The sequence below is a fragment of the Dunckerocampus dactyliophorus genome, chromosome 20, assembly GCF_027744805.1.
Source record: "Dunckerocampus dactyliophorus isolate RoL2022-P2 chromosome 20, RoL_Ddac_1.1, whole genome shotgun sequence".
Lineage (NCBI taxonomy): Eukaryota > Metazoa > Chordata > Actinopteri > Syngnathiformes > Syngnathidae > Dunckerocampus > Dunckerocampus dactyliophorus.
The window spans coordinates 6,452,871-6,473,349 of record NC_072838.1 but is presented as its reverse complement, the minus strand read 5'-3'; the positions used below and the strand labels follow the sequence as shown (position 1 = coordinate 6,473,349).

General features: G+C 39.9%; 1 protein-coding gene across 5 annotated transcripts in view; it reads right to left on the bottom strand.

Moving 5' to 3' along the window:
- Positions 1-20,479, bottom strand: part of phf14 (PHD finger protein 14) — an 84,265-nt gene that overhangs the window by 40,407 nt on the left and 23,379 nt on the right. For 4 of the 5 annotated variants that reach the window (XM_054763049.1, XM_054763052.1, XM_054763053.1 and 1 more), the window contains exons 13-16: positions 15,715-15,846; positions 12,048-12,210; positions 5,931-5,993; positions 2,509-2,630 (exon numbers count right to left, since the gene is read on the bottom strand). In XM_054763049.1, coding sequence (XP_054619024.1) covers positions 2,509-2,630; positions 5,931-5,993; positions 12,048-12,210; positions 15,715-15,846 — 480 coding nt within the window. The remainder of the gene's footprint in view (positions 1-2,508; positions 2,631-5,930; positions 5,994-12,047; positions 12,211-15,714; positions 15,847-20,479) is intronic. The other variant, XM_054763050.1, reaches the window with a different exon arrangement.

The window sequence follows — 20,479 nt, the reverse complement described above, 5'->3', positions numbered from 1 at the left end:
TACTTCACAAACAACACTTTGAATAAAGGGGGGGGAAGGTTGACATGTACAGTACATGTGTACACATTAAGTGAGAGACAGGAAGTGTCTACAAGTAGAGGCATGCCCAGACAAGAACGGCTTCGCTCTTTTGTGGAGCAAAACGACAGTCGTTAAATATAGAACGGAGTGAGGGGCCTCTGCCTGCCAACGACAGTCGTTTGCGCGGACTCCCCTGGTCATGAGGTGGTCATGGATGTTCCCAAAGCGACTGTTGCTGGCTGGCAGACGCCCCCCTCCACTGTATCTTAAGGACTGTCATTTTGGACCACAAAAGAGTGAAACCTAGAACTGTCCTGTCTAATCTTTGAGCACGAACTGATGAAGGCTGCACGAATGAGCGGCGAAACATTTTCAAAAACAACCTGAACACTCTGGTTCGATTGATTCAATGCCCTGAGAATACAATGACCTGGATGATAATATTCAGTCTGCATCCTTGCACTTTACTAAAAAAAGCTTGCAAACTAATAAAGTAATCCCTTGTTTATTTAGATTCCAGACCCGACCGTGATAAGCTAATTTCCGCGAAGTAGATCTCCTTATTTATAAATGGGATGTTTTTGTAGTTAGAGCATAGAAAACCTGTTTACAACCTTCTAAATATGTTTTTTTTTAACATGATCAGAGCCCTCTAGACATGGAATAACACCCCTACAGTCACATTTACACTCCTATTAGCCAGTATACTGTAGTAAACATAATAAGAAACAATAAAAACCAAAAATAAGACATAATATAGACTCAAAAGTTAGCACTGGGAGAGTTCCTGGTGCTTGTTCCTTTTTTAATGCAGGTTTTAGTACAGTACTTCCTTTGTCTCACCAATGGAACATTATTGACACCTAGTGACCAGCGTACAATATAACACATCAAAACATCTTTGAATGCGCCTTCTGAAGGACCTGTTTGCTTGCATGCTTGAAAATGCTTAATTTGGGCCAAAATACATAACATTTGTTTACAATATGCATATTCTTTGACTTAACTCATTCAATCCCAGCCATTTTTCAAAAGACAACCCCTTCAGTACCGGCCATTTTAGACGATTTGACTGATCTTCAAGGCACACAAAATATTGTGTTCTATGGCTATATAAACATGGAACCTACCAAAAGAAAGATTAGACTCCCGTATTTCATCAGAAAAAAACGTTTGTTTCTACCTTTTTGCGTTCTTTAGAAATCAGCAATACAATATAGGTAAGTTTTTGGAAAATATCAGTTCCCGACTAGAAAAACACCAGGTGTTTGTGAAAAAATACATTTCAAGCATAACTTTCACTGTGACACAAATATTTTTTGCTTTTGTGACAGCTCAAATATCTAAACTAAACGTAATGTAAACAACACAAAAAAAGTTTGTTTTTTTTCTTTCACCAAAATAACAATTTATTTACAAATATAACACCATAAACTATTTACAATTTTCACATTAGGAACTTGACTATGTGTGTGCACGTGTATGCATTACAATTTCCCTACAATGCATAACCTGCTGCACGCTACACTCCTCCACGCCCTCTCACTTCCTCCTTCCTGTCATGTGTGATTTTTCCGTTCACATGATCCTTGCAGCCTCTTATCAAATGCACTTCTGCCACCTTGTGGCCGTGTTTATGACTTAAAAATGCTCTGGAGTGAAACGCATGAGTGGAGAGTTGCATTATCACCATCGCCTCTCGCCCCAAAACACGTAAAAGACGTATAAATATGTTGTTGGGATTATAAAAACGTATAAGAGCTAATAATAGGCCGCATTCAATAGCGAAACAGCAATGATTTATTGATTTATATATATTTGAAAAACTGTGATAAGAGTGAAGCGGTGACATTTGAAGCGCTACTCATTTCTGGTGAATACTGACATTTCAGACATACCACAACACCGCTTTTTAGCCTGGTTTAAATGATTTATCAACGGAAAGGGTAGACAAGGAGACAAGAAGGAATGACATGAAATTGTTAACCATGCATTCGCATTGCAATATTATATTGTTAATGCATGCACACATTTCATGAGAATGAGGAATATTTGATGTAAAATGTGTGAAAATGTGCTGACAAGGTATTTGTCCAGTTGCCCTGCTTGTTAATTCCGCCCCGAGCTCCTCCAATGCCCGAGCGTAAAATTGCAATATCAAAGTACAATCCGGTTTATTATGTCTTGCACCTGGAATCCCAAGAAAGCAGCAGACTAAATTGCGCTATTCATTCTACCTTAATGAAGTGTGCAAATGTATGTGGCAGGTCAATACAGAGGACCTGTAGAAGAGATAGGGCCAGCCACGTATTTCTGTTGAGCCAAGGCGGTAGAAACCTAATGAAGATTGAACTTTAATCATCAGGACGATATGCCTGTGGCGCGCACGCGCGCAGACACACTTGTACACACGCACACATGCGCGCGCACACACACACACAAAGCACATGTCCAGCCTTACGCCATCTTTGACCCACATACACTCACCTCACAAGATTCTCATTGTCACCCGAACCTTTACAGGTTGTACACTCAGTCCTGGCGTCATCTGCTTTGGGTTTTTTCAGCACGGCAGACTGCCGCTGCCTGCGCTCCCTTGGCACTGGTTCCTATGGAAACACAGCTGATGATAATCAAGTGCTGGCTACTCCTAATTGGAATGTAAAAAAAAAAAACGACAGTGTCGGGTATGCCATAATCATGGTTCTGTACGTACCTCGGTTTTAAAGTGACAGTTTGGTTAATTTTGGGTACAGTTAGGGAACAAAATGCAAAATTTTAAATTGCTTAGCTTTAACGATTTTGAAAATGTGACCGTTTTAGAATACTCCAATCAAGCTCTCTCTCTCTTTTTATATATACACACATGTACTTACACTGTGTGTATATATATATATATATATATATATATATATATATATATATATATATATATATATATATATATGTGTGTGTGTGTGTGTGTGTGTGTGTGTGTGTGTGTGTGTGTATATACAATGTTCCCTCGTTTATCGCGGGGGATAAGTTCCCAAAATAGCCTGCAATAAGTGAAATCCGCGAAGTGGCCAACTTTATTTGTTTACAATTATATATGTTTAAGGCTGTAAAACCCCTCGCCATACACTTTATATACTTTTCTCAGACAGGCATTAACATTTTCTCATTTCTCTCTTGTTTAAACACTCTCAAAGTTCAAATTTTGTCTGAATTTTAATGATCTCTCTACTAGGTTGGACACAAGAAATTATTAAGTGACTCACACTTATTCACTCCTCTGAACGTGTCTCGTCCCGGCGTCGTTCGGCTGTAGTGTTTTTGTATCCTTGTTTACAAATATTGCTGCTGCCGTCGTATTTTCCTCCTCCTCGTTCTACTCCATGAACCGAAGATTCATTTATTCCGGAGTGGGTTAGCTTCTTCTTCTATTGTTTATTGCCGACAAAAACGTGCAAAACCTAATACAGTATAGTAGACATGATAAGAGATAATAAGGCATAATAACTCACATTGAAAGTTCCTTGTTGTTGTAGTATCTCAAACATAGCATGGCATTGACGTGAGCTGTCAAGGCCCGTCAAGGAGAACATTCTAGTTTTCACACAAGTTTTAGAGATCGTATTACAGCGCTTTAACATTGTATAAGTTGCTGTTAATTCACATGTCCACCATTATCTAAGACTGTACAGCGTTTTAAAGGTTTAGATATAAACAGTGTCCCACTTTATACTTCCATGCAGGATTTTCAGGGGCTCATACATTCACAAGTGAATGTCTTTATTCAAATCATTTTGAAAATGTTCCAAGTAATGTATTTAGTTGTCATTTGATATATTGCATGTTTTGAAAGCAGCTACATTGTAACATAAAATGTAGTTTAGTCCCTTGTATTACGTCTGTTAATGTGATGCATGCTTTGATTATTTCTTATGTTGTTTGTAGTCAAATGTTTTTTCACTTCTTAACCTTTGCTTCAGCATTTGTTTTCAGATGGAACTTCTCAATAGCTAATAAATATGACTAATTGACATCGGTAAGATGCTTTTGTGAATATCTATCCATCCATCCATCCATCTTCTATGTGCACACCTCACATTAGCCTATGTATTATCACTTTCAGCCCAATGCAGCCACTTGTTTTATTGGAGGTGTTACGTTAGATAAAACATCTGCAGTGTGCAAGTTAGCCAGGGCTACAGCACCAGCAAAGCAAAGAACATTACAAATTTGTGGCAACACCAAAAAGTAAATAAAGAGGCATGTCCTTATGTCTTACTAATTAACCTTCCTTATTTTCATTTGGTAGTCTTCTACTTCTTTGTGTTGAATCGTATTTTGGGTTTTATAAGAACTTATGTTCATGTACAATATATATCCTGTGTAGATCAATGCTCCTTTTTCATGTGTTGGCCATTTGGTATGTCGGTATCGGCCCCAAAAATCCCACATTGGGAGGGCTTCAGACTCCATAGTAAAAGTTAAGGTAATGTAATGCCTCTTCAGTGTAACTTTACTGACTGATGCCTTGTGACAACAATGCTACATATGACCTGTCTTTCAATATTTTTTTGACTAATAATAGGCCACATTCAACCACAAGATAGCGATCATTTATTAATTAATTTTTTAAAAACTAGAAGCAATACAGTGAGGGAGCAATGTTCGAACTGCGATGTAGCGAAGAATGACGGTATTTCGGAAAACATTACTAAGATATTCCATTAGAAACACATAAAAAAACGCAGAGAAGGGTGGCTGCTGAACGCGTCTCTCTCGAACGGAGTTGAGTATGGGCAAGCTCCAGTTTTCAGTGCGCAACAACAAGCAACATTTATACTAAAACTAAACTTAAAAGATTGGCGGCAGTCGAAAATGCTCATGAAAATGGGAAAAACAGAAAGAATTGCCTCTACAGAAAACTATGGATTCATTATTTCCTCATACCGCTTCATCTAAATACTCTGACTGTGTACGTGTCCAATATAGTATAAAAAGTATAAAAGTAGCACATAAAAGAGGGCAAAAATCAGCACCACATAATTAAAAAAAAAAATTGTGACGCGATCGCGTTGTTGACACAAGCCTGCATCCTCCGGGAGCTCCGCGCACCTCGGCCAGCCTCACTGTCCCTGCTGTCCTATGGTGGCTCAAATTTGGCAGACGTGTCGCTGGCCCCTCTCCACCGTGAACTTCCCAGTCTATGTTCCACCCGGAAGAATGACTAGCGATGCTCTACATGGCGGCGTCCTTGAAGAGTTTGAGAGGTAAACCATCCAACAGCTCAAGAGGGGGAGCACTGCCTTGTCTACAGTGTTTAACGTGCGGGCGGAAACCTGTCGACCTCAGTGTGGATTATAGTTGGATGATGGAAGGAATACTTCCATGACTTCATCAATCCCACCAACACCTTCCGTAGAGGAAACAGATCTTGAAGTTACAAACGCAGACATTCCGACCACCCAGACTAAGGATTCTGAGGTAGTCAGAAACTCCTCAGTGGACAGACCCAGGGGGTGAAGAAGAGTCACAGAGTAGTAAGAATTTTGGATGATGTGATACTTCTCAACATTGCATGGAAGTCAGGGATGGTTCCTCTGGGGTTCCTCCTGGATGGAAAACTGGGTGGTGTGGTCAATCAGTCCCCGAGCAATCGGAGCGGAGCTAGTTTCGCATTGTCGGGAGTAAGTCTAACCTGGTGAACTTTGGCCTCCACCAAGCTGCTTTGTTACTGGTTCTGTTCGTTATATTAATGGACAGAATTTGTAGGTGCAGGGTAGGGGATTTTTCCTTGCCCTGCCTTCTAAATACATTTGAGAGATATGGCTTATGACGTATCAATAAGTCATCCTATTTTCTATGCAACGTTTGGCTGAATGTCTATGTGTTTGTGTGTGCGTGTATGAGAGACAAACCTCAATTTTGTCTTCTCCGTCTTCACTGATAGGGATTATCTTTCTCTTCTGCCCTCTGGTTCTCTGTGAAACACAACAATTTTAACATTTAAACACTGCATGCAGACAAAAATAATCACCCCTCTGTAAAGTGTCCATATTGTGTTTAGTAATCTTCATCAGCAAGAACGTGCAGTTCTCAAGCCCCACTTCTTGCTATTGTTCTACTTTGTGTTAACAACAGGACTTTAAAAATCTACTTAATTATTTTTAGAAATTAAATGTGTTGTGTTTTTTCCACATTTGGAAATATCTTATTCCGTGCAAGGAACGGTTTGATGAAGGGTGATTTTACACTGAATATGTCCTCTTTGTGGGACATAAAAAAGTGTTCAGATGCATTCTATTCATCAGATGGACGGATGTGTTCAGATGGACACGCTACACGCTTTTTTTCTTTCACTTTTCTTACACTTCCCTATGGTTTAAATGGTTTAAATAAAAAATCTCTCTAGATACCGCCTTCTTGCATGGTCCTTGACACTTCATCATGTCACTGTGTCTATATTAGGTGATATGTCTCTCTTGATCATTTAGTCGATGCAAATCATTGCACGTCTCACCAAATATAAACTCTCACCACTTAACATGTTTACAGTAGCCCTTGTCACCTGTCAACTAAGTGTTCTTCTTTTAAAAAAAAAAAAAAAAAAACATCTTAAAGACATACTGTATGTTGAGTTGTAGTTTATGGGAAAGCACACCAAAAGGACTGAAAGTTGATTTGTTTTTTTTTTTAGTATTTGATTTATCTAAATCTGTGGCTGTAGAAATGTTATTAATAACAACTCAATGGTCTCAGACTATTATTACATTAGCTTCAACAACAACAAGCACACCAACCACCTGGACCCCTGCAACTCCGAGCTTCCCCCGTCCAAGCCCTCACCATCGATGAACAGCTGGTAATCTCCATCCTGCACAAAGTAAACCCTAACAAAGCTTTACAAAATATCTAAATTAATAAATCATCTGTGTTTCATGGTTGAATCAATTATAAGTAAAAAAAAAAAAGCATATTTAAGCAATTTTTTGAATGCATTTTTGGCCTAATTAAGTATTTTCAAGGAAAATGGCTAAATTCGGAAGATACGCTCAAAGATGCGTAAAAAAACGAAACATGTTTCACAAAAAAATGACTGTGTAGTAGCACTTGAAGAATAAAAATATTTTTGGGGGGTTGAAAAATGCAAAAAATAAAAAAAACCCAAAAACATGGTCTTCATGATGTGTAAATTTGCTAGTCAGTTTGGTTTTGGCTTGCTCCGAAACAACAATCTCTCTATTGAAGTAACAGCTTTGGAGCGTTGGATGATGGCTAGATATTACATATAAATAAATCAAGTCATGACACAAGGCTCATGACCATAGGTGAGGTTAAGAACACAGATCGACAGGTAAATCAAAAGCTTTGCTGCAGATGCTGCCCTGATCCACCTGTCGATCTCATGTTTCAGCCTTCCCTCACTCAAAACAAAACCCTGAGATACTTGAACTCCTACACCTGGGGCAACCCTTTTCATCAGAGAACCATGGCCTCTGATCTGGAATTGCCTGATGGGCAGCATGATCTGCAAATAACGGAAACAAGAGCCTAAGGCCCCCAAACTGGACACCCTCAACACCTTGGCTGTGCATAGAAATTCTGTCCATAAAAATTAAGAGCAGAATCACAGACAAAGAGCAGCCTTGGCGGAGGCCAACATTCACCGCAATGCCAACCAGTGTCAACCACTGAATGGCACGTAGTTGCGTGCCACCAAAACCGATGTTTTGGTGTTAAAATACGGCTGTTTGCTAAGTGTCGACACACCGTGATACGTCCAGGCGTCATGTTATGCATTAAGTGTCTTCTTTGGGAACATTTTGACATTTATTAAACAGGTTTTTATTGTATCCAGATGCTTAAAACATTTACTTGTTTCAGATCCTGTAGCTTTAGATTGTTGGTGTAAGCATTTGCCCCTCCATCTGGCTTTGTCTTTTTGTGAATTTAATGTTGTTAGAGGCGGTGCATAGACACCCCTAAACAAGAAAGCTCTACCTGATGATAGCTCAATCATAAATACAGCTAAATGCCACATATAGTCCAGTGCGACTTGTATGTTTTTTCCTCTTCATGACACATTTTTCAACTGGCTTATCGTTTGGAAAATTAGTTGCCTGCTTTTTAGCAAAAGTATGCCAAAACTATGACATTTTTAAGGACGAGGTGGAAAGCTTACAGGGGCAGAGCCGTAATTGCAGAGATTGGGCCGGTAAAAAACTGCACCCAATTCAATTGTGGACTTAACTTTATTGCTCCCCTAACTGTTGCAGGACAATCAATGATGGCAGACGGTGTTGATCGTAAAGAGCAGTTGGCACCACTTAGATTACAGATGCTTCCTGACTAACGCTGCGGTGCACCAACCTCACCTCCGCTTTTACACACCTCATCAGTCTGACGTCTCTACTTGTACGTGTCCACTGCCAAGAATACACGTTGCTGTGAGTGTGCCACAGTAACATTTAACAGTAGAAAAGTTTCCTCTCATCCCAGAGGAGTGGGAGAAGGTCAAATATTGACAGTCCCGGAAAAAAAAAAACAAAAGGAAGGTGAAAGATTACCCTGCCACTGCCACCAAGCTGTCAGATAGCAATCTTGAGTGTCTCTTGAGAAAGTGGGAGGGAAGCTCTATATCACTGAATCAAAGCATGGTTGGCTACGATAAGTAGGATCCAGGGAGGGAAGGGTAAGGGGTTTCTACTTTGCAGTAAATACAAAGTATAGCAGCATGGGCCAGACACAGTCCAGGAAAATAGGAGTTTTTTGGAAACAACCTGGACATATAGGACAAAACTGACTCAAAATCACACCGTCATGGCTTGCAAGCATGGCTTCTTCACCTTGCAATCCATAACATCAGTTTCAAGTGTTTCCCCTGCCGTTGCATATGAAGTATTTAAGAATACCTTTCACATAGAACATGGTTCTTTTATGAAACAAACTCGTTTGTAAATAGTCGTTTATGTTATTTACATGACAGAATGTCATTTCTCAATAGCTCGGTGAAATGAACAGGGGACGTCACGAGAAACAACACTAACTACCGTATTTTCACAACCATAAGGCCCACTTATGATGCGGCGGGCCGTATGTGTGCACCGAGTTCCAAAATCTGTTCATGTTGTTGTGTGACTTTGATGAGCACTCCGCTTGACGGACTGGAAGCATTTCCTGCAGACACGCTGCTTATATAGAGGAAAGGCGGACGTGACTGAGGACAGCAAAGCAAAGGCGGACGTGACTGAGGACAGCATGCGGATGTTAAAGGGGGAAGGGTGGGAGTGAAAGAAGACGCTAAAGGCTCCAGTAGGTACGTATATAGTGCCGGTATGTGCGTTGTGCAAAACAACATCGGTTTGGCTAAGGACTCCCGAAAATGGCACCTACAAAGAGACAGGCTTATGAAGCACAGTTTAAACTGTAAGCTATTAGTTACGTGGAGGAACATGGGAATATAGCAGCCGCGAGAGAATTCAAGATCAACGAAACGACGCCATCTATCCATCCGGGCAAGGACTACTGTGGCGCAGCAACTTCTGGCGGATTACAAGGAAAAGCTGGCCTACTGCAGTAAAAAGATTGCCAACAAAGACATCCAGCTCAACCACATCACCATCATGGACGAGGTGCAGCTCACTTTCGACATCCCGGTGAACCACAAAGTAGAGAAGAAGGGGACCAGCACGGTAGTGACACACACAACGGGGCACGAGAAGTCGGCTTTTACTGTTGTGCTTGGTTGCCATGGTAATGGACAGAAACTGCCACCTCTGGTGATTTTTAAGAGGAAGACGCTGCCTAAAGAAAAGTTTCCAGCCGGAGTCATCGTTAAGACCAATCAAAAGGGCTGGATGGATGGATTAGGAAAAAAGTGGCTGAGTGAGATGTACGTAAAGAGACCGGATGAGACTGACTCTCACTAAGAAGAGAGGGAACCTGCTGTGTTTGATGGAGAACTTGCCCGGCTGTTCACTATGGATACAGAAAATGAGGACTTTGATGGATTTGTGGATGAGAATTGATAAAAAAAATTACGTGAGTACATTGTTAAATACAGTACGTCAACAAAGTAGAACCAAACTCAGTGTTGCTCCCGCTGCCTTTTTAACAACATATGCTAGCGTGACATACGCTAGCATGCATGTTAGGGTATGTTTTAGCATGCATGCATGCTACCGTATTGTTTTAAGCTGATGTATGTTTTACCATGCCTGCACCCAAAAATACGGTGCGCCTTATGCATGTGTTAAATACAGAAATAGCACCAGTAACTGAGACTGCGCCTTTTAATACGGTGCGCCTTATGGTCGCGAAAATACGGTACAATTACAGTGCCAACACAAAAATGACAGTACAGCATCTAACAGGTAAGTAAATACACACAGGGCAACTACTACTACTACTATGGGGAGTGAGGCTCATGGCTGGTGAGGCACTGACTTTCTTACAGGTTGCTCATTAAGAGGATAACAATTTACCTTTTGTTAAACATGTTTTCAAATACCTTTTAGTCCCCTCTATTACTTTATTATTAACTGAAAAACATTTGCGGTCTTACCTTTTATTTGTATACAGTCATAGAAAAATATATTAGACCACCCTTGTTTCTTCAGGTTATTGATCCATCTCAATGCCTGCTATAACTAAAGGTACATTTGTTTGGACAAATATAATGATGATAACAAATATAGCTCATAAGAGTTTATTTTATGAGTTGATATCTAGCAACGTCCATGGTTTTCTTGATAATAACCAAAATCACTTAAGTTGGTTGAATAGCTATAGCATTGTACTGCCAAAAAATATAACACCTATGAGCTATTTTTGTTCTCACTGTAATATTTGTCCAAACAAAGGTACCTTTAGTTGTATCAGGCAAATGAACAAGAAACTGAAGAAACAAGGGTGGTCTAATATTTTTTTTCCATTACTGTGTATAGTACATGCACCCTATCCTTCACCTGGAAAAGTTATGATACTTTGTTGTAAAAGTATAATCACCTCCTGGTGAGCTTGCATATATAATCCTCCATATTTGCAGTCAAATTCATTCAGCAGAGTGTAAAAATATCTTGAACGCATTTGACTTGCTGCTCTCCAGCTGGTGCTGATGCTGTCAAAAAAAAAAAAAAAGTCCGTCTTTTCCTCTTTATGGAAAGAGTACATGCTCACAATGTCGACTGGCCTGGCTTAATTCACTGCCCAGCATCAAATTAGACTTGTGAATAATTATACTGATATAATAATTGTTCCTACACCTTCCTACACCTTTTGGACATGTGGAACTGTGAATTGAATTATGTGATGTATTCCATTGTAACTTGCATGCATGTTCAAGTAAAAAAATAAAAACCATAAACATTAAGCTACAGGAACCAGTTAAAATGGTGACCTGTTTTTTGGTGCCTATGGTGCCAGTGCTTTCAAGTGCTGACCTGGTGGTGCCAGTCACTAATAACCTTAACACTAACTTGAAACTGTGAATGACAATCAAAATAGGAATATTTCAAAATTGTGTCTGCCTTATACGGAAATGATGTAAGCAAAGACAACTTCCGGTTTCACATTCAAAATGGTGGCTCTGTCATGCGGATGTGGCGTCAGAAATAATGTCAGGAGGCCATGGCCCCTCCTTAATAGGTGGGGATATACTGTATACCACTTGCATGTCACCGGGAATAATACACAGCAACATGTAAGTTTAGCACCTTTTTACAAGACAAGTGCAGCAAAGCATGCTGGGAGCCATCATCACTTCTGTACATGTTTAGAGTTGAACGTAGTTGTTGTTTATTATCCTCCACGCGTAGTCATGGGTCAGACTGTTATGTCCAGTAATGACATCCTGCCGTTTCCCGGGTGTTGACAAGCTATTATGAAACGTGGTGGTTTAGAATGTAACTGTGTAAAAGCGACAGCAAAACAGTCATTGCCAGCACTGAAACTGGGCTGGAGAATAAGGGGAGTATATACTGTAAATATTTATATTTCTCTAACATATTTGAAGTTCACGGAGGGTAGGTACATACTGAGCCTCTCACTTGAGACTTCTTGGGCTCTGGTGACATCTCTTGCGGGATGAATTTGATTGGCCCTTTAATCTGCCTCCTGGACCTCTTGGTACCATCAGGTAGCGTCTCCATAGCAATGTCAGCCTCATCGCTGCTGGCCTGGTCACACTCTGAGCATTGCCTGATGACATAGAATGAATGTCAATATCAGCACGTGTCACTCAAACAGTCAAATATCGCAGAACCACTCGAGGACAAACCCGTTCCTGTGATTTGTTCATATTTTGATAAGATTTTTTCCGAAATGAAACAATGGAAATTGGAAAAAAAAATATGTTAAATGCCAACCTCAGTCATGATCTATTGCAGGGGTGTCCAAACATTTTCCAGTGAGGGCCACATAATGAAAAATGCAACTTTGCCACTTTGATATTTTGTAAAAAAAATTCCAAATATTTCAACATTCTTCTTAAATAATCTTCATAAATCTTGTTCTTGTTATATTATGGCTTTATTCCCATAACATTTCTGCTGGGTTTTTTTTCAAACTTATTGAAACCTTTTTCTTGTAAATTTTCTTCTCATAATATTACGACTTTTAACAAACAACATATTTTTTCTTTAATATTTCAACTCTATGCTACTAAAATGACCTTATTTTTCCTTTATCTCCGTAAAACTGCAACTTTTTTTCTCGTTAGATACAACTTTTTTCTCTTAATAGTTTGACTTAGTTCTTGTAAAATTACTGCTGATTTTTTCATTTTTGCTGTTGTTGTTTTTTTTTCTTTTTAAATTATATTTTTTAGAATGTGCCGTAGGCCAATTAAATAAAAACAGCCATGGGCTGCAAATGGCCCCCAGGCCAAACTTTGGACACCCCTGGTAGTTGCCAAAAACAAAATCGGGAACATTTCTCTCTCGTTTTGAAAGCCGTCCAAATGCAATGCATCTTATCTTGAAAATGATTGTCGATATGTAGGAATTTACATCCATTCACTCCAGTTATCCAAATGTTTTCACATCTTCTAAGTCGCTGGCACCCATCTTATATTAATGACTGAAAGCACAAAGCCACATTAGCATTTTTTCCTGACATCAAATTGAACAGCTGAATAATCATAAGAGGAAAAACCACAAATCACCTAGCAACAATTTGTCCAAACAAAAGACTCTTCCTGACATTTACAGCATCCATCATCTGTTATTCCTGCTCCCACTAAATGTCAGAGCTATTATTGAAAAACAAACTGTGGCTACAATCATACTTTTTCTTTGTATTATTCGAGAGGAAACTGAGCCCCACAGAACCAGAACTAATATAAATCATTCTAGCATACCTTATCCTAAACCCCAAAGCAGCAGCAAATAAAATGTTAAAACTCTTTAACCCTGGGAATAACAGGACAATTCTGCTACAAAATGACATACCCTAATAACTACTGTAACTACGTACATGAGGTGTCCAAAGATGGTTTTGGCCTGTTTAGGAAAATGTCAAATGTCAAAATGGCCGTAGCATTCTTTTCATTTTGCAGTCTGCGGTCCTCAGTGGAGCAGGTTAGGACTAGGACTAGGGTTAGGCATTGTTTAAATTTGAAACATTCCGTTCCGTTTCAGATTCCTCCTTTCGATTCCGATTTTGAACAATTCCGATGCTCTTTATAGGCAGGGTCATAAAAGTCTGCATGGTTTAAATGAGGGTGCTAACCATAGTTCTTTTTGGATGAAATGTCCGAACCTCTCCATGAATTGTTTAATGATATGAACTTTATCAACTTTACCATGAATTTCATAAATGGGCTATTTTCAACCAGTACATAAATATCAAACCATTCAACTTGAATATAAATGTTATGAAATTTATTTTCACATCAGTACAATTTTGAAACATACGGTAGTATAGTTTGTTTGTTGGATCAATGTTGATGTAAGCCATTTTTTATGACACCAAAGATCTCTTATTGTAAAGGCCGGAAGTGTGTCGTGTGTGTTGAGAAGGTCCCTTGACTGTTGCTAAAAGAGAGCTCCCATCCTTTATTTACACCGAACTTCCACATCAGCTAGCATCCTGAAACCCTGGCTTAACTTGGCATGAGACAGACAGTCATTAATTGTTTGACTTCCGTAATTCTAATTGCTTAGAGGAAGTCCGATGTAGCGCATCAAATATAAGGACCTCTTATTTCTAACATTAATAGCACATTAATCATGTTGATCGTGCACTCTCCTTTGCATGATATCACTGTGTTGCAAATGTTGCACTGAACCGACCGCTCTTATTTATCAAATTAAGCCAAACTTTTTAGCCGACTTCTTCTTCGTTGGTGTTCGCGGCTATTTTTTCTGGTCGTCGAAGTGGACATCGAAACTAGGAATCGAAATAGAAACATTTCAACGATCCCGGGAGAATCGGAATGTCAGTCCCGGTTCCCTTCGATGCTCAAGACTCCACCCCTGAACTATATGAATGATTTTGGTGTCAAGGTTAAGGGGAGAGTTTGCTGCTTGTGTTTTATTTGACATATCTTTGCTACTGGATGAGAGTAAATGATAATACTTGTTCAGTGACTTTTGGTGGTAGAAAAATTATGTGATAAGTGAATTTCTGTGAAACAGGATTACGTATTTATAAATGTAGTATTTTTGTAGTTAGAGCTGTTTATGACCTTCTAAATACAGTTTTTTAACATTAATAGAACCCTCTATACATGAAATAACACCCCTAAAGTCACCTCTACACTCCTATTACCCAATACAGTAGACATAAAGAGAAAATAAGACATAATATAGACTCACACATGTTCACACTGGGAGAGTAGTTTTAAACAATGGTAACTGAAGCCACATCCAGATGATTGTTGGAGCTGGAACTAATCTTTTTGAAAGAAAAGTGACTTTAATTGTACACTCCTCAATTTGCTCAATTGTTTCTTTCGTTTTGGCAGTTTTATAGGAAGGAAAAAACTGAAATGATGCACTCAAAAAAAAAAAGCCGACTGGTCATCGATCCTGTGAGTTTAGAATTGTTCAACATTGGCCGATATCGGCATAAAAATGTGTCCACTTCAAGAAAAAAAATGCATCTCAGCTCTGTGATATAGATGAAAAAGCCTGATATTAGTACAACTTTCTTCACAAATAATCTTCGTAAATTTTTTTTTGCATAATATCATGACTCTAGTCCCTTATTATTTTGACTTTATAATGGACCCTAAAACAGGTGTTTTAGGGTCTTTCTTTACAGCTCTCACAATGTTTCTGTCACCACCTGCTGATATTTTCTTTGGACTACCTTACTTAGCACACCAGTGGTTTCTTTCTTCTTCAGAACATTCCAAATGGTTGTACTGGCTATGACCAATTCCACCCATAGCTCTCTGGTTTTCATGTTGCATAACCTAAAATTAAAGATGCATCCATAATCGATCGCAATCGAATTGTGAGGTTCCCAAACATTCCCACCCGCAATCGTTCCTCTACCACTAAAACTCACTGAATAAGCATCTTTATGTACTCTTACCCAGTAGTACGGATATGTGCATTTTCACATCTACAATAATACCTATGTAGACCTTGTACATGCACATTAAAATATGGATGATTTTGGATTTATCTTTTTGAAGCCTCAGGTTTAAGAGGTTAAGTCAATGTTTGGCACCATGTTATTTTTCAGTGATCTCACCAGTAGCTGTTCTTGGTCTTCTTGGGCATGCGTGTCAGTGGAGGTTCCAGGCAACCTAAATGATAGTAGAGTTTGCAGGTGTCACACAGCACCAGCAGATGTTGGTCTTGGTTCTTTTTACAGATGCCGCAGCTGCCAAAAAATAATGCATCTATGGTGAACAGACTCCTTTGCACTCAAAATGATTCAATGTTCACTATAGTGGCAAATTTATAAGGTAAATCAACTTTTAGTAACATGGAGGGAAGTCCATCTAAATGGCACAACACAGCTAACAAACTATAAAAAAAAATTATATCAGACAGTAGCTAGCCCCTTTTCCACCAAAATTTCTAGGAAATTTCATTACCAAATGTAGTTGTATGATTCCTTCTAATTTGTGTGGTTTGCGTTTCAACCATATGTCATAACTTTGGGGTTTTGGGTGTGGGTTTGGATAAGGATAAAGATAAGGATAAGGATAAAGATAAAAAATTTTAATATCCAAAAAATAAATACAAAAATAAATTTAAAAAAATTACAAATAAAAAAATATATAATTTTCAATTATTGTTATTTTAATCATTAACAATAGTGATTAATAATGATTAACAACAATCAGAATCCTAATAGTGTAACTGAATATTAGCTGACTATTGAGGTGGCCAATCGAGCGAAGACCACCTTAACTTAAGATCAATCATCCCCGGTATGCAGCGGCTGCCGTTGTTGCAGGTGAGCAATAGTCCAAAATGATTGCAAAGTTCAAGTCTGGTGAAGTTCCCACAAGCAAATAACGCATCCAACGGTACATTGGAAACCTGGGAGGTCAGTTAGGCATATTACTAAGAGCTGGCCAAAGGAGGAAAGTTCCATCCCTGAGCAGCCAAAATCTTTACAGAGTGGCAGATGGGACCAGACCAGCTTGAGCAACTCATCCAAATCGTGAGGCTAAAGATTACAGCATGCGCACAGCGTCTAAGGACGGTTGAAAAAAGGAGCAGGCAGTACCACCAGAAGAAACTCTTCTTCGTGAACACCAAGCTCCTGTACCGACAAATGAACAGTGAGCAAACTAGTGTGTCTGAGCCCCCCGATAAGGAATGGTGGATGGACATCTCAACTGAAGAAGTTGTGACTATCCTCGAGGGCACCCAGAACTGGAAGGCACCAGGGGCCGACAAACTTCAAAACTTCTGGATCAAGATTGGATCAAGACACACCGCAGCACTGTCTGGTGCCTGACTGGATGACCAAAGGAACCACTTTTGTAATCTACAAAGAAACTGATGGCAAACAACATGCTGCCTGAAGGACAAAAAGGCTGTAGGAGTGCAAGCTGAATTAAGAGACTGAGCATGGATAAACTATAAGAAAGCTTTTGATAGCCTACCCCACTCATGGATCCTGCAAAGCCTGGAATGTTAAAAGTGAGCTCAAGGATCACCAACTTCCTGTCAAGTGCTATGCAAACCTGACGGACACAGATGAGCTTTTTCTGCAGTGAAGGCACCATTCAGATGGAGGAGATTGACATCAAGGGATTTTTCAAGGGGACTCGCTATCCCCATTCCTGTTTTATATTGCTCTCAATCCACTCAGCAGCATGCTTAACCCAGAACAACAGCTAGGATATGAGGTTAAAAAAGGACAGCAAGTCAATTGTCTGCTGTACATGGATGAGCTCAAACTGTTTGCTAGAGGAGATGCAGAACTCAGTGCTGAGTTGAATGAGATCAAAAGGTTCAGCAACAACACACAATTGGAATTTGGCCTGGACAAGTGCGCTAAAGTGACCTTTAACCGGTACAACCTGCATCTTGTCTTTGCTGGCTTGCAGACCAAATGGGAGTGTGAAAGACTAAGGGAGAAAACCCTGACATAAAATCGTGGGAGGGAAGGCCCCGAAGACAGTGAGCTATATGGCAAACAACTATGTTTAGTGGCAGACCCTGCAACTTGCTGACTTCCAAATGAACTGATTCTATCTCTCCTTTGGTGAAAAAGAGCAATATCGACAGGGAGTGAGAGGTACGTGGGCTCCACACTTTCTCCAGATCATCAGCCCAGGCAAGCAGCAAGAGATCAGGCAAGACATTGATATAGCAAACTCAGAAAAGGGCCAGAGCTCACCCACAGCAAAACAAATAACACGATAGGGAGGACACTCCTACTTGCTACTTAGTGGCAAGGAAACAATAGGGGAGATGGCGGCTACGGTTTATAAATCAAGTTACTGTATACTCCATTTGGCGATCGGATGAAGTGCTAAGGGTCATCTCTGAAGCTGGGCAGCCCCAGGCCAGTAAGGTGCTGATCCGCTACGTTGACTCTCTCCTATGCGTGTGTATAGATAAGACCAAAAATAGAAAAGTTCATGTAAAACCCCAGGAAAAAAAACAAAAGGCTTTCAACTATCATGGAACATCAGAACAATGACTCTAGGATATAAAGGAAAGGACCTCAACAAAATACCAGAACACAGGAAAAGCTTCATCATCGACAGAGAACTGACCAGACTGAAAGCAGACATAGCACTACAGGAAACTAGATTGGCGGACTCTGGATCTATGAGAGAGGAAAATTACACTTTCTTCTAGCAGGGTCTTGCTGAATCAGACAAACGCCAATATGGAGTAAGCTTTGCAGTAAATAACAGACTCCTGAATAAAATCACCACCCCTCATGGAAAGTCTGAACGCATCATCATCCATGCCCCAACTCTAGATGCAGACTGGGAGAAAAGTTGAATTTAATAAAATTTAAATAATTTAATAATTTAAATAAATAAATAATTAAAAAAATAATAAATAATTTAAAACCTACAAAAAGGCAGTGACCAGAGTACCTCCAACAGACCACATCTTTTTCCGAGGAGACTTCTATGCAAGAGCTGGAGCAGACCACAAGGCCTGTCCTACCTACATCGGAAAGTTTGGAATTGGAAATACAAACGATTAAGGGCAAAGACTGCTAGAACTTTGCACCACCAATAACCTCTGTATTACCAACACCTTCTACAACGAAAAAACGTGCCACGAACTCTCAGGTTCTCAGATCTGGACACTGGTATCAACTGGATTACATCATTGTCAGAGGACAGAAGCTGAATTATGGCAAGTCAGCAAGATCATATCCAAGTGCAGATTGCAATACTGACCACATTCTGATATTAGTGAATGCAAAAGTGACAACTAAGGCAATCTACAGAGCAAGGAAACCACAAATACCCAAAGATTAATGTAAGAAATGCAAAGTACAAAGACTAAAAGAAACTACTGAATTCCAAATATGGGATGTTCTCCGAAATGAAATATCTTTGTCAGCTACAGAAGCTTTTGGGACTGGCATGTCTTCAAAACACGACTGGCTCAAAGCCAATTTAGAGTGACTCAGTGAATAGAAGAAGCGTTGTGCTTGCATAGCCCACATCAGGAATCCAACTTAGAGCATGTTAAACCACCGACATGTGGCAAAATCAAACCTTCAAAGAGAATTAAGAAGATGTGCCAACAAACTACTGGAGATCTGTGCAGGAAAACTGAATTGGCATCCGATAAGGGAGATATTCGCAGGATATATGAGAACATCAGAATAGCGCTCGGCCCACAAGTTAGTAATGTTGCCCCACTGAAATCAACAACAGGACCGCTGATCACAGACAAGACCAAACAAATGGCAAGATGGGTACAACACCACTCAATTCTCTGCTGACAGGAAAGAAACATTAGTCCTGACTAGAGAAATTAGATTAGCAACTACCTATGACCGAAGTGGACCTGGAACCTCCAATTGAGGAACTCAAAGAGGCAATAAAAGGCCTCGTAACAGGAAAATCTCCAGGGAGCGACAATATACCAGTTGAAGTTCTGATAGAAAACAAGGACACCCTCCTACCTCACTTGTATCAGCTACTCCTGGCCTGTTGCGAACTTGGTATAATACCACACAATATGAGAGACGCAAACATCATTGCTCAATACAAGAAAAAAAATCTCACTCCTGAGCATCACTGCAATGGTATTCGCTAGACTCATCTTGAAGCACTTGCAGAAATTGTCCGGTCAAGTGTTTCTGGAAAGTTTCAATTTCAGATCAGGCCGCTCCACCATCGACATGATCTTTGCCCTTTGGCAAGTGCAGAAAAATGCTAGGAACAGAACCGCTGTCTTCATGTTGTGTTTGATCTGACAAAAGCATGTGACATTGTCAGCAGATCTGGACACTTTACATGGTCTTCGAAAAGATGCCCACCAACTCTCCTCAAGCTGATCTTCTCTTTCGATGAGAACATGAAAGACACAGTTCAGTTATATGGTTCCACCTCAGGCTCATTCAACATCAAAAGCGGAGTCAAGCAAAGCTATGTCCTGGCACCGACCCTTTTCAGTCTACACTTTGCAGCTCTCTTTGAGTATGCCTTAAAGGAATCCTCTGGATACATCTACCTGAGATGGAGAACAGATGGATCCCTTTGCAACCTTGCACGACTCAAGGCAAAGACCACAACGTAGCAGATTGCGGATGACACAGGGTTTGTGTTTGTTCATGATGAAACAACCTTACAAACCATGACGAATCAGCTCTCAGTTGCATGTAAAAAGTTCTCTCTTATCAGTGCGAAGAAAACCGTTACCTTATCAAGGGAAGGAAGTTCCCTATCCGGGGTCATGCTCAACAACAACCCACCAAAGCTGGTAAAGAAGTTCTGCTACTTCGGATCAACAGTCATCTCATCCCAATTACTAGAAGAAGAGGTCAACTCTATTGTAGAATTGGAAAGGCT